Source organism: Kogia breviceps, chromosome 14, assembly GCF_026419965.1.
Source record: "Kogia breviceps isolate mKogBre1 chromosome 14, mKogBre1 haplotype 1, whole genome shotgun sequence".
In the NCBI taxonomy this organism is placed as follows: Eukaryota; Metazoa; Chordata; class Mammalia; order Artiodactyla; family Physeteridae; genus Kogia; species Kogia breviceps.
Window position 1 is genome coordinate 50,283,524 of NC_081323.1, and position 14,438 is coordinate 50,297,961.

At 42.6% G+C, this 14,438-nt stretch overlaps 1 protein-coding gene across 3 annotated transcripts in view; it reads left to right on the plus strand.

Annotated features, from left to right (window-relative positions):
- The window catches only part of DNAAF9 (dynein axonemal assembly factor 9), a 149,853-nt gene that overhangs the window by 77,651 nt on the left and 57,764 nt on the right, over window positions 1–14,438 (plus strand). For 2 of the 3 annotated variants that reach the window (XM_067012213.1, XM_059037678.2), the window contains 8 exons: window positions 911–998; window positions 2,143–2,219; window positions 4,181–4,225; window positions 4,592–4,637; window positions 8,132–8,243; window positions 9,242–9,312; window positions 10,238–10,288; window positions 11,027–11,114. In XM_067012213.1, coding sequence (XP_066868314.1) covers window positions 911–998; window positions 2,143–2,219; window positions 4,181–4,225; window positions 4,592–4,637; window positions 8,132–8,243; window positions 9,242–9,312; window positions 10,238–10,288; window positions 11,027–11,114 — 578 coding nt within the window. The remainder of the gene's footprint in view (window positions 1–910; window positions 999–2,142; window positions 2,220–4,180; window positions 4,226–4,591; window positions 4,638–8,131; window positions 8,244–9,241; window positions 9,313–10,237; window positions 10,289–11,026; window positions 11,115–14,438) is intronic. The other variant, XM_067012214.1, reaches the window with a different exon arrangement.

Below are 14,438 nucleotides of genomic sequence, written 5' to 3' on the forward strand. Positions count from 1 at the left end.
GAGCCCATGAGCCACAACTACTGAGCTTGTGAGCCACAACTAATGAGCCCATGTGCCACAACTACTGAAGCCTGCGCACCTAGAGCCCATGATCTGCAACAAGAGAAGCCACCACATTGAGAAGCCCGCGCACTGCAACGAAGAGTAGCCCCCACTCGCCGCAACTAGAGAAAGCCCATGTGCAGCAACAAAGGCCCAACACAGCCAAAAATAAATAAATAAATAAAATAAAAAAAAACAAAACAAAACAGATAACTAATGAGAACCTGCTGTATAGCACAGGAAGTCTACTCAGTGCTCTGTGGTGACCTAAATGGGAAGGAAATCCAAAAAAGAGGGTATATATGTATATGTATAGCTGATTCACTTCACTGTACAGCAGAAACTAACAGAACATTATAAAGCAACTGTACCCCAATTAAACAAAAAAATTTTCGTTTAAGTGGAGCAAGTCTTCTCCTCAATTGGATAATCTCTTTTGCCCCCTGAGGGGTCCCACCCTGAGGTTCCAGTAGCAGCCAGCCCTTAGCAGGCCTGGGGAGGAGACGACTTGAAGGTGTGCTGTGGTTGGTTCCTGGAAAAGCAGCAAGTCTGTGTCATGATACCTTTCGGGTCCTCATAGAGGGTCAAGGAGTCTACACAGTTTTCTTCTGTTGGATCACAAACAGGGAGGGTTGGTCTTTTGAGCAGAATTAAGAAAAGGTGGTTCTTATCATGGTTTAACAAGAGCAAAGTAAAAATTGGAATGGGACACATAACTTTTAAAAGGTCTAGAAATCAACAAGTTCTGTTATTATACTTTTCTCATTCTGTTTAAAAATCTGTTTCTTAGAGAATGTCATTTATGTGCACACAGCTTCTGATGAAACCTTGTGATGCTGTAGTTAACCCTTATTTTTTGTTTTTAAAGTAGGCTCTTGGCACAGGTATATGCTGCTGTTATTGAAGCTGTTTTGGCTGCCATTGCATGTTATGCTAAAACTTCCAGTCTAACAAAGGTAATTTAAATACCGCATTTCTCTTTCCTTAGTAGTTATTTTAATGTGAAACTTTTTATTGATCTGTTTTTAATTTGCACACCTTATAGTACTTAATTTTGTGTGTGAACTTGGGCACCAAAGAGATGCCTTTAGTGTGCTGAGCTTGTCTTATGCATGACAGCTAATCAACACTTCTTTGTAGATATCTGGTTGTGTTTAAAAAAAATCATTCTGTAGTATATTGTTTTACTTAGTAGTTTTTTAAAAGGCTTTCAAAAATTAAAAAATAAAAATATAGATTGTTGTACTGTGAATTTTAATAAAGTTTAGATAAGTTTATTTTGAGCTACATAGTTTGATTTCCTATAATTCTGTGTTTTAAAAAATTAACTAAAGATTAGAAATTCTGACTTGTCTTTCCTAGACAGGCACATGTGTTCCCTTTCTCTGAGCGTTTACTTCCTTGCTGTTTTGTGGTTAACCTGCTGTGCTGAGCTGGATTCTATATCTGACCCATTCATTGACAGATGAAAACAAGTTGGCTTGATGCCTCCCAGTGCCAATAGGACCTTTCCTGAAGCAAACCTTTTGACATTGGAAAGGTTGTATTGATATCAAAGAGACTATCGCCTAGTTACCAGTTCCTTGTCACCAGTTCCTTGCCATCTTCCCTCCTCACTGAACTCGATTCCCCCGGTACTTGGGATTTCTCAGCCCTTTAGCTGAAAGCTTATGTAAAACAGTAGGTTATTCTTCAGTATCAGTTCTGCACCTTTGTTTTTCAACTGATTTTTTATAACTTTATAGTTATTTGAATGTGTTTAGCATCTGGGCAGAAACACTGAGGGCAGTGATCTCGAGGGGAGGAGAAAGCGCTTTTCCAGGCCTCACAATGGCACCATCCCAGCTGGTTACAGGTCACCAGATCAGGTTCCAATGCCCACCTGCTGAATGAAGTGTTTTCATGTGTACCCATCCCGAAGAAAGCAGGCTCCTGTTTCCCCTAACAAGATGTTTTCACTTTAATCTATTGATGTATACAAAGTAGTCACTTAGAGGGGATGGGAAGTGTTCTCCTGGCCATATGTGAGAAGGGCCCTTCTAAGTGTATTCTTTCCTGCAGTGAAAGCTAATTGTCTCTGTTTTGTTACTGATTTTACAGGCCAAGGAGGTAGCTGAGCAGACCTTTGGATCCGGGTTAAATTCCTTTGAGTTGATGCAGTTTAAGGCAGCCCTACGGTAAGCAATAGCTGATATTGTCTATAAAAGCTTTTCTTTAATGTTTCTGTTTTAAAAACCCTTTTCTCCTTTGTATTTGATATTCTGTCTCCCCTTTGAGAAATGTTCCAGTAAATCAATAAGATACGTGAAGGAGAGTAATTCCTGATCAGGACTTTATTTGAGAGGCCAAGGAGCCAAGGATGGAGGAACTGTTTGAGAGTCAGACACACTGCCTGAGGCTGGAATGGGAGGCAGATCAGTATTAGAACTGATAGACCTGGGTTCAGAGGTTAGAAAGATGAAGCTGGGGACATGAGTGATGAGGTTTGTTAGGATTAGGGGCCCTGGGCACATGAAGATGGTCACTGCTTAGAAGAAAGTTGCCCTGGACCTCATCTGCCTCTCAGATGGTAGAAACCCCTGAGCCTGGCCATGTCTCAGGGTCTAGAAGGTCTGGGAATTTGGCTTCCTGGCAGTCTTCCCATCACACATCTCCTGGCATATCATAGTGGATCTCTGTGTAGTCTTTGTCCATAGCTAAACCTTCTTGAACCCAGTCCACTCAACCTTCTGTCCTATGTAAGGATGACCTGGTGTACTTTTTGCAAAGGAGACAGAAGACACCAATATCAGAGAGTTTCTTTAAGGACACTTCTGGGATGTGCCCTGTGGTACCTCTGTTCCATACCCCACATTTTCTTAACATCTGCAGCCCTGGGTAGTGAGAAGGAACATTTGGAAAACTAAGTTAGTTAATGATCTAACAAGAAGAATTCTATTGCTAGCTATAGCTCCAGGAGTGTAGGAAAGAGCCAGAACGATTTGGTGCAAAGCTGTAGGCTTGCTTCAGGTTTCTTTTCCTTTCTTCTGGGTCTTCTGAATCTTGTAGCTCTGACCATGAGAGGGGAGGGCTAGAGGAAATTTGGTCCCTTAAGGCTGTGTGCTGACCTGCACTGTCTGTTCCTGGCAGACCTGAGTTTAAGGAAGCTTCTTTGCTTTCCAGCTGTGTGACCTTGGGCAAGATAGGGAGCTCTCTGTGCATCTGTTTCATCATCTTCCTGCCCTGTAGAGTGATTGGGCAAGTGAATGGTAGTTGCTGTCTCAGTGGGTTCTCCTCTCTTTACCATTGGCATGGCTGACAAAGTCATTCCATTCCTCCTGTCCTCGGGGCCTTGCCTAGCCCACTCTGCCTTTCTAGGGCAGGCCACGCTCTCAATCCCATGGCCTCTTATGCATGGGGTGTACCACCTTGGCTGGAGGAAAAAACAAGGAGAGAATACATTCCAGGCAATAGGAGGAGAGTCTTCCAGGGCCAGTCCTCTACCCAAGAGCCCCACTTCCTTCTCTTCACACAGTCACTTCCCTCAAACTGCATCAAATTAGCAAATCTTCTCCCAAGAGGAACACGGGAAGTTAGCATATGACTGACCAGTACTTGTTAAGGCAAAAAAATTAAACTTAATTCAATTTAGAAACTTTCTTTTACAAAAAGAGTTGATGCCAAAAGGGTTTTCTGGTTATTCCTCAGTTCTGAAGGCCTGAACATGCCCATTATTACATAGCAGTTGACTGTGGGTAGCAGTCTGACTCCGAGCAGGGATGGCAGCTTGACTTCAAAGGTGGTGAAGAGGAGGAGGAGCAGGAGAATATGTCAAGCTGTGGGCCAGAGGCCTGGGGCAAGTAGAGGTTTACTCTCAATCTGCCATGGATGGCAGTCACATAGTTCTCTCCTGCTCTGTCCAAGAGTCAAGATAGCCCTGAGAATCTGCACAGAGGCAGGGCCATGACTGGAGTCAGACATTGACCCCATGTATGCTGATGGCATGATACCCTAAGGCAGGTAAGGATGACACACACCTCACTGGTGGCTGTGAGAGCCCAGCACAGGTGCACTGCAGTGGCAGGTGTCTGGGGAGGATGCCAACACAGTGGTCACAAAAGCAGACTGACTTTTGTTTTATTTTGTTTTGGGTCTACAGCTCCAAGATGGCTTTTCATATACATGCTGTGAATAATCAGGGAAGGTAAGTATATGTTTATGGTGTGTCCTCACTGGGGGCAAGTTTTAGGAGCAAAAAGAAGAGCAGCTACCTTGTAACTGCTGGCATGGATGATCTTTTCACCCTTCTACATCTGGCAGTGGCATCACTCCAGGGCTGGGCTTGGAGGTGGCTGTGCTCAGCTGAGACCCTTTGCCCTGAATGCTTCGCACTGAGAGACTAGGGTGGGTTGGGGGGTGGACCTAGTTCCCTCCAAGTGGAATTCTGCATACATGCAACCCAGTGTTTTGAAAATCCCTGAGAGAGATCTGAGTGTGAGTTGCTTACAAGTTGAAAAAAGAGAACACTGTAAATTTAATATATGTCTCTCCCATCAATTTCCTCTTGTAGAATTGTGCCTCTGGACAGTGAAGATAGCTTATACTTTATGAAGACGGTAAGCAGAGCTGTTACAGGTCAGCTGGCAGGGAATGGCCTGCTGACATCTACAAGGGGTGAGGTAGGAGTGGGTGGGAGTCTTAGGCAGCCCACCCTTTACCTGAGAAAACTAGTCTACTTTCAGGACTGTTCCAGCTGCAGTGGTGGTGAGCCTGTGCTTTCTGAAGGTATCCAGCAGCTGTACAAGGCTTACCACATCCACACTCCCATGTCTAGGTGCCCCTTGGGTGCAGAGTCTTACCTGGGAGGGGTGGGGGTGGTAGACACCTCTTCTTGAGATTAGGAAGGCTTCCTCCAAGTGGCTGAGGTTCCTCTGACCTCACATGGAAATGGGAGCTGATGACAAGCCTACCTCAACACAGACCAAGTTTTCAGTGGCTTCTCTGTGTTGATGCCCTTTTAAAAAAATAAATAAATAAATAAATTTATTTATTTATTTATGGCTGCATTGGGTCTTTGTTGCTGCGCATGGGCTTTCTCTAGTTGGGGCGAGCGGGGGCTGCTCTTCGTTGTGGTGCACAGGCTTCTCATTGCGGTGGCTTCTCTTGTTGTGGAGCACGGGCTCTAGGCACGCGGGCTTCAGTAGTTGTGGCGCACGAGCTCAGTAGTTGTGGCTCGTGGGCTCTAGAGCATAGACTCAGTAGTTGTGGCGCACGGGCTTAGTTGCTCCGCAGCATGTGGGATCTTCCTGGACCAGTGCTCGAACCCGTGTCCCCTGCATTGGCAGGCAGATTCTTAACCACTGCCCCACCAGGGAAGTCCTTATGCCCTTATTTAACAGCTGCTTATGAAAATAAAAACAAACTAACGTAAAAAAGAAAAACCGGGCCTGAGTCTCCTGTGAAGTGGGGTAGTGAGAGCAGAGCTTTCTGACCTACGTGCTAAAGGCAGAACTAATGGGCCAAGGGAATGGGTTTAGAGATGCAGAAATATTCATCCCTGGGGTGAGCTGGCATGGTCTTGGGGAGCCAGGGTTTCTAAACCAGTTGCTCCCAGCCACATCCAAATCCTCTATTTACCCCAGTGTATCCTGATACGAAGAAAATTGGCAAGCAATGCATAAGAGGATGGTGGACATCCAGCCAAGATTCTGGTTGTAGTATATATGGGTACAAGTTGTACCTTCAGTCCATTCTGTGGCTACTGCCTGAACCTTAATTTCAGTGAGCTTTTGGTCATAGGGAACTGGGTGGGCAGGTGTGGATGATTTGGTACAAATGCATGCCCACTGCCATCACCAGGGGACAAGTATAGTGTTATCTACAGAGAGTAGTACAACATGGGTAATTTTTTAAGGTGGTGAGTAGTTTCTGTGCTTATAACATACCTGCTCCCTGTCTCTGTCAGTATTTTGTGGTGATGTTCTTTTAGAACTGATGGAGACTTTTTTGTGACATTATTAAGACACTGGGAAATACTTTCTGATATTGAGGTAATAATACTTTGTCTCCTTGCTGGACTTTAGTTTCCCTGACTTCTCTTCTTAGACTCTTGTGCGGTGCTCTGGAAGATGCTTTGCACTGGAGTAGGTGATTAGCAGTCTGGTAGAATCATACTACTGTGTTAAGTACACATTCAGCAGCAGCTAATGAAATAGGAAAGAAAAGATAGGATGTTGGTGCTTTCTGTCCAAATCCTATCCTCCCTTCTAGGCAGAGATGAAGTTCTGCCAACTCCTCCAAGGCTACCCTGCTGATTTCTCCCTACAAATACTGTATTCCTATAGGAATACATAATTAGGAAGTAAATTACATAAATTAGGGAGTAATTCTATAGTAATGTGTCACATGATGACTTCTATGTAAGAATGCTCTTGTCTCTCCAGCTATACATTATAGGTTTCCTGAAGGTAGGAACCATGCTTCATATTTTTTCTCTCCCCATGCCACATGTGGGAAGTACACACAGCAAGTGTCTAAAAAATACTACATGTATTCTTTTTAATGTCCTGTTTCCCCTTCCACACCAGAGGCCAAATAGGGAAGTGGGGGATTAGGAAACCACAGGATTTGTCTTCCTAATTGATTTGGGAACCTAACTGATCATTGTCACTTAAGAGGAACCATGTAGCCCAGGAAGGTTCTGTGTCTTCAGATACTCAAAATTCTTTGAAACAAATTTAGATAAACCTTCCAGTTGTGATGCCTAATCAGAAAGTTAACTGAAATATAAAGCCTATCTGTCACTTTTGTACATTCCTTTATTATGACAACATGGATGATTAAGGACTTTAACTATGATTTTTTCCCTTTCGACTCTTCTGCCATCTTTTTTTTTCTTTTTTATAAATTTATTTTTTATTTCTTTCTTTTTGGCTGCGTTGGGTCTTCATTGCTGCACGGGCTTTCTCTAGTTGCGAAGAGCGGGGGCTACTCTTCATTGTGGTGCTGCATGGGCTTCTCATTGCAGTGTCTTTTCTTGTTGCAGAGCTCAGGCTCTAGGCGTGCAGGCTTCAGTAGTTGCGGCGCATGGGCTTAGTTGCTCCGTGGCATGTGGGATCTTCCCAGACCAGGGATCGAACCCGTGTCCCCTGCATTTGCAGGCAGGTTCTTAATCACTGCACCACCAGGGAAGTCCCCTGCCATCTATTTTTATTTGAGAATCTAGCAGTCCCTTCAAGAGGCCTAGGTCTTTTGTCTCTGTACTGAGGATAGAGCAGGGATCCCATATGAGGAAAACAAGGTGTGAAAATGAGCTCTAGCTTTAGGAGCTCTGTACCTGGCCATTCAGCATCATCAGGCCAGGAAGGGCAGGGACCTGGGAGCGCTCATTGTGCAGCTTACCCTATGTCCTTCACCAGATCTTCACGGTCATCTCAAACTCTAACTCTGGCTTGTACCAATTTCTGCATTTCCTCTGCAAGATTCATCTCAGTATTATTTCATTTTCACTGGTTTTTAACTAAATTATATCCTTCTTACCAGCCATTTAGGAGCTTTCTCTGAGTTGCTCTAGTTTTTTTCTGGCCTACTGAAGCCTCTGTTTTTATTTGTCTTGGCCATTAAAGCTCAAACAGCTTTCTTTTGATTTTTTGGTACTGAAAGAAGCATTTGCATGTTTTGATAGGTACCCAGAAATATCCATGAAGACATGTATCCCCCTTTCCAGATTTGTTAAGAACTTGAGCCCAAACCAAAGAAGGAGTGAATGAGCATGTGGACACACTGGGATGTGACAGTGGTCATGGTTAAGAAGGAAGGCTGTTGCATTGCCTTTTAGGGAAGATAAGCAATTTGAGGGAATTTACAGAAACATAAAGATATTCTTCATCTAGCCCAAGTGTGCCTCTGACCAAGGAGCAAAAAGCCTGGGTGATCCTGAAGTCATCTCCCAGTTTGAGATGTATTTCAAGCTATACTTGAGTTTTCCTTAGAAATTCTCCAGTATTCTTTTGCCATGTGCCTTAGTGTTTTGTTGTCTGTTTCTTATGGATCTTTCCCTGTATGTTTAGGACTGACAACTGGACTAACTCTGGTTTCTTATTTGATACAGGCTTGTATGACCATCTATGACATTTCTGACTTGCTGGGAGGAAGTGGGTGCTTAGGATCTGTGGTCTTCTCAGAATCATTTTTGACATCTCAGATCTTGGTTAAAGAAAAGGGTAAGTGTATGTCATCTTTGTAAAGCAAAACTTGAACTTGTTTATATGTATATATATATTTTTGGGAAAATAAACCATAAACTAAATCAAAAGACTGGTGAAAATATTAGAATACTTAAAATAAACAAAGGGTATATATCCTAATTTAAGAGCTTTTATAAATTTTATAAATTGATAAGAAAAAGACAAGCTACCCCATGGTAATGGGCAAAAAATATGAGCAGGCAGTTTACCGGAGTGGAAAACAAAAAAAAAATTTTAATATTTAAAAAAAATATATTTTTTAATGTTTATACATACACAGACACACATAATTGACCCCTGAACACAGGTTTAAACTACAGAGGTCCACGTATACACAGATTTATTTCAGTAACTACATACTACAGAACTACATGTTCCATGGTTGGTTGAATCCGTGGATGTGGAACTGTGGATACAGAGGGCTGACTGTAAAGTTACACATGGATTTTCAGCTGTGCAGAGGATCAGTACCCCTAGCCCTCACATTGTTCAAGGGTCCACTGTATGTGTATGTATATATATATGAATATGTACAGCCTTACTAGTCAGGAAAAAAGCAATTTGAAATAATAATTAGATCTGGGTTTTTTTACCCATTATGTTAGCAAAAAATTCTAGAGAATGATAATATCCAGTGCTAGTAGGATGAGCTTGATAATGTTTTGTTTGGTTTTTAATATATACATCTGTACTACATTGACAAAAATTAAAAGTATAGATAAAATGGACTCTTTATTTAAATATGTATTTCTATTTGGCTTAAAAAGAACAGCGTTAATCACATGGGGAAGGCTTTCTCCATCCCCTCATTAGACTCCCTGTATCCAGATGAGGAAGTTTTCACTTTCTGAAGGCCTCAGACTCTGTATACTAATAAGAGGAGCCCTCACTCCTGAGAAGGGGAAGCAGTCTGGGGCCTGCAAGGTGGGCTCTGGTGGTGGGCAGTAACCGGCATATCTGTGGTCTTCCTGCAGATGGCACTGTTACCACAGAAACCAGCTTCATAATCCTGACAGCTGCCATACCCAGATTCTGCTCCTGGCTGGTTAGTGTCATTCATCAGGTGAAACTGGACATAAACGTGGAGAAACTGGGGAGAACGTTTAAGGAAGAGCCTCTTCATTGGGTCCTGGTGGGATGTCAGATCCTTACGTAGCCACTTTTCAGGAATAGAAGTTTTTATCTCTGCTCTTTTCCTTTATACAGATGAATCTAGTTTCTTTAACTTTCTTATAATCTTGGAAAAGTTCCAAAATAAAGGAACTCAATTATCTGGGTCCCTGTTAAATTGTGAAAGGAAGAAATTAACACCCTCATTTTACAGATGAGGAGACTGAGGTTTAGGAATTGACCAACCTGTCCAAGGTCACATGGAAAGTGAGAAGTGGATCATGTGCTCCCTTTTCTGGTCAGAATAGTTGCTGCTGAATTTTTACAACCACGTCTCTACATGTGGAATGGTCCCATCTTCATCTGTGGGACTTGGTCTGAAACTCTGGTGCCTTGGGACACAGGAAATATGACAGCAGTGAGTCTAGTAATGGTCTAAGTACCTATTTCAGAATCTGTTTATATTCTGTTTCTACAATCCTGACATGAATAGAGAAGAGCAAGAGTCATCCTCTAATGTGAACATGTTTAAATGAAAACACATTCAAAATACTTTAAAATGTTCTCTTTCCTTCATCCCTAAAAATAGTTTTTTCCGAAGTGAAATGTAAGTGGAGACTAACGTATCTCCACATATCGTAGGCTCATTTAGCTGGACTTCAGGTCCCCATGAGAGAGCCCATCATGGCCTGGTGCTCTGAGCTTTGTGACCAGCAGCCAGCTCTGCCAGCCATCAGGGCCTCAGAACACTGGATTTGGTGGAGGGACTGCTCTCTTAGAAATATGTGAGCACAAGGGAGACCTAGCAGAGTTTTGCCCTTGAAGTAGTAAAGTGAAATCTGTACTCCTTTTGGACACAGGTAGAAGATACTGAAGTAAAATTTTCTGAGAAAACCCAGCAATCGGTTATGGTAAGCAGCCTTCTTATTCTTAATGTTAACATCATATCAAAATAAAATGTAAACAGTTTATAAAAACAACTTAAAATATTTCCTCTTACTGCAAATCTAAAGGTTCTGTACCTTCTTGTCTCAATTCCTTTTTGTATTCTTCCCCTTCCCAGCAGAGCTCTAGAAATAACCATGTATGGGGTACAAACTAGAGGGATTCTTTCTGCCACTTAAACCTTAGGTATTTTTTCAAAATCTCCCGGTAGTTTTAAAAGCAGATCTCAGGGACTTCCCTGGCTGTCCAGTGGTTAAGACTTCCTGCTTCCAGTGCAGGGGACGCGGGTTCAATCCCTGGTCAGGAAACTAAGATCCCACATGCCGCGTGGTGCGGCATAAATAAATTACATACATACATGCAGATCTCAAATTGGCCTAGACATGTAGAGCTAAGAGGTCAAGGCTTTAGGCCAAAGAGAAGCTGCCTCTTTTATCAGAGGATATAAATCTACGGGAACATGAGCAAGCATTGCAGACTGTGGTGCCTAGACTCAGAGAGGACCTTAACATTCTTTTTCTCAGCACGAGTCACGAATACCAGTAACATGGCAAAGAGCCAAGCAGTGCCAAAGGCCATGAAAGAGCTGGGTAAATCTGAGGCTGACTTAGCAGCCTCTGTAGACAGACTAACTTGGGCAGGACTTTTGATTCTCTGAATGTTTATGCTGTAAATCACCTGCTCTTTGTGTTTGTTTTTTAAAGGGAGATGAGTGTTTCCTGGGCACTTTTCTAACTAGAGGAGAAGGGGCGTATCTTTATTCTAGTAATCCACAGTCTTGGCCTGAGGAAGGTGAGCGGCTCTGACTTTTCTGTTTTTGACTCTGTCTGGGTACCTCTTTCACAGGTTTCAACATGAGTGTTGTAATTAATAATACATCTGATATCTGAAAAAACTTGTTGATGTAGAAGTGTTTTCTTACAGCTTTTCTCTTTTGATCTGTCCATTTTCCAGATGAGGAAACTTGTGCTAGAAAGGACTGGTGCCAGAACTGCACCTCGTCCTCTTGCTGTTGCCTGAGGATTGCTCTCAGAATGGGCTAGAGCAGCAACATGTCCAGAAATAGGTTCTCTTGGGCCAAAACAAAACCTGGGTTAGTTTTTTACTTCTGTGTAGCAAATTAACACAAATTCGGTAGCTTAAAACAACATGCATTTATTTTCTCACAGTTCTGTGGTCAGAAGTCCAGGAATGCTTTGCTGGATTCATGTTTAAGGTTTCATAAGACTGAAGTCAGGGCATTATCCAGGCTTATATCTGGAGGCTCTGGGAAAGAACCTGCTCCCAAGCTCATCCAGGTTGTTTCCAGAGTGCATTTCCTTCAGACTGTAGGACTGAGGGGCCTCTTTCATTGCTGGCTATCAATTGGGACCACTCTTAGCTCCTCCTCCCAGGAGTCCTTGCCCTGTGACCCCCTCCATCTCAGCAACAAAGAACCTTAATTGTGTTGAATCTCTTTCACACTTCGAATCTCTCTGAACTCCTCTTCTACCAGGCAGAGAAAAGTCTGCTTATAAAGGGCTCATGTGATTAGAGGAGGCCCAATCAGATAATCTCCCTTTTGCCATATAATGTTACATGAATACAGGAGTAACCTAAGAGGATGAAGATCATGGGGGCTGTTTTAAATTTCTGCCTATCACGGTGTGCCCTCTGGGCCCCACGATTCTCACATGCAAGATATAATCACCCCCACCCAAGAGCCTCATTCCATTATGGTAACAATTCAGAGTCTTAAATCTCACCAACTGAAAAATCCATAACCTCATCATCAAGATTATTTAAATCAGCTGTAGGTGAGGCTCTGGAGCTAATTCATAAAGTACAGGTCCTGAATACAATTCCTTTCCATCTGTAGGCCTGTGAAATTAGAGGCAAGCTATCTGCCCCAGCCCTCACAACATACAAGGTAGGACTGGCATAGGATAACAGTTGTAGACATTCATATTAAAAAGGGGGTAAAATGAAAGGTAAAAAGGAGTCCCAACCCCAAGGCAGCTTTGAAATTCAGCTAGGCAAACTCCAGTTCCTAGATTAGGTTTCAAGGCCTAGGAATAGTCCTCCATGGCCCTTAGTTCTGCCCCCTGGGCTCTTGGTTCTACCCTCTAAACTCTTACTTTTGCCCTGTAGGCTCATGACTCTGCCCTCTGGTCTGTGGCTATACCTCTGTTGTCCTTTTCATGAAGGTGGCACTTTGTAGCTGACTAGTTTTATCAGCCTGCTTCTTGCCGCTAGAATTTTAGGGGTCCAACAGTCTCCTTTCATTTTTCTGTTCTCTCTATCCCTTTCAGTCCAAGCTGGCAGTGTTTCTGCTGATGTAAAATTCTCAAGAACTGTGTTGGTCTTACATGGATTTCCTGGGGATTCATTCCATGCTCCTTTTTGGTTTCCTCAAAATAACATTTTCTTATGAGTCCTATTCTTTCCCTGTTAGATAAGCCTTTTTTTGTGGAAGAGGAGTTGTGACTTACTCCACAAATTCCTCATCCTTTACTAAGCAAATTCCCTCTCTGGATAATATGTTCTTCTTGAAAATATTCTCTCCAGTGACAAGTTGCTCTCCATGTTCTCAGATCACTGGTTAAACTTGGCTCCTCCGTTGTCATAGAAGATAAAGCACAAGGAGTCCTGGTTTTCGATCCACAAAATGCCAGGTAGCATTTTTTATCATGCTGTGCCCCCTGCATATCTGCCTCTCCAGATCCTGGTGCAAAAAACCAGGAAGTTAGGAACATTTGCTAAAGAAGGAGAGTGTGTGACAGTACTCCCATCCTCGAGGCAAAGTTGCATAATGTTTTAAAATCAGCTTGTAGACACAACACAGAGGTGGTTGTGCTGTGTCATTGTTGAGCCAGTTATAATATTTAGCAAGGATATTTGCCAAAATTAGTTTGCACCTTCTTAGCAAAAGTCCTTGTTAGAAAAATAATCTTACACTGTATTGAGTTATCCAGCAAGATTCAGTGTATCCTGAGGTCTCTACACACGAATAAAGCCAGGAATTTCTGGGGCCTTGTTAGTCACACACTTGAGAGCTTAGATTCACACTTTCTTAGTTCCTGAGGAAAATGTAGTTTGAATTTAGGAGATGGTTTTCTGAGGCAGGAAATTTCAGTAGAGCAGAGAATTTAAATAGGAGTATCCTCTGGCTGTATATTAAGCATTTCACCACTTTAGGGCTCAGGTCAGTTTTATAGGGTTTGAAGTTTATACCACTTCAGGGCTCTCTTAAGGAAAAATAGTACATACAGAAGGGTTAGGTCTCTTCTCTGGGCCTTGAAAAGGGGCTTGAGCAGGTGAGGGGTCCTGAAGCTTAAATGTCATTTGGGTCTAGGTAAATCTGCCTGGAGTTGAGATTGAGATTTATCTGTTCCCATCCTCTGAAGGCATTTAAAGAGCTCATCAGCATGCATTATCTTGATTGATCATCGTATCTTGAGCCCCATAGAAGGTGAAAAATGGGTCTGAGGTTATAGTACAAGTTAGTGGTGACATCTGCAGGGGGTGATACAGGTCTTTTGATTTTTGGTCTGGGGATGGCCCAGTGAACTACTTATGGACAAAAAGAATAGTACTTCCTTTACCTTGAAATGTTTCCAGTTCTGGTATCTTTTCCCTTTCCCAGTTAGTGACTTCTGCTATCAAAAGACTTTTTGTTATGCAGCTTCCTTTTCATTCATTTCCTTTATGTGCCCTTCTCTTCCCTACCCTGCTGACCTTGGTCAGGCAGGCTGCCCAGTACCTAATCCTCAGGAGCCTGCTTTAGAGTTTTACCACATATGCCTCTATCCCTAAACAATGTCTTATTTTTGAATTTAATACAAATTAGGATCATACTCTATTGTGTTCTTCTGGGACTTGCTTTTTTCACTCAGTGTTCTGGTCCCAAGATTCATCCAGATTGTTGTGTGTAGCCATATGGCTCATTCATTTTCATGGTTCCATAGGATTGCTTTGTATGAAAATATGCTGTTTATCCTTTTGACTCTTGATGGACATTTGGGTTGTTTATAGTTTTTTGCTATTGCAGATAGTGCTCTCTGAAGGCTTTTTTTTTTTTTTTCAGTACGCGGGCCTCTCACCGCTGTGGCCTCTCCCGTTGCGGAGCACAGGCTC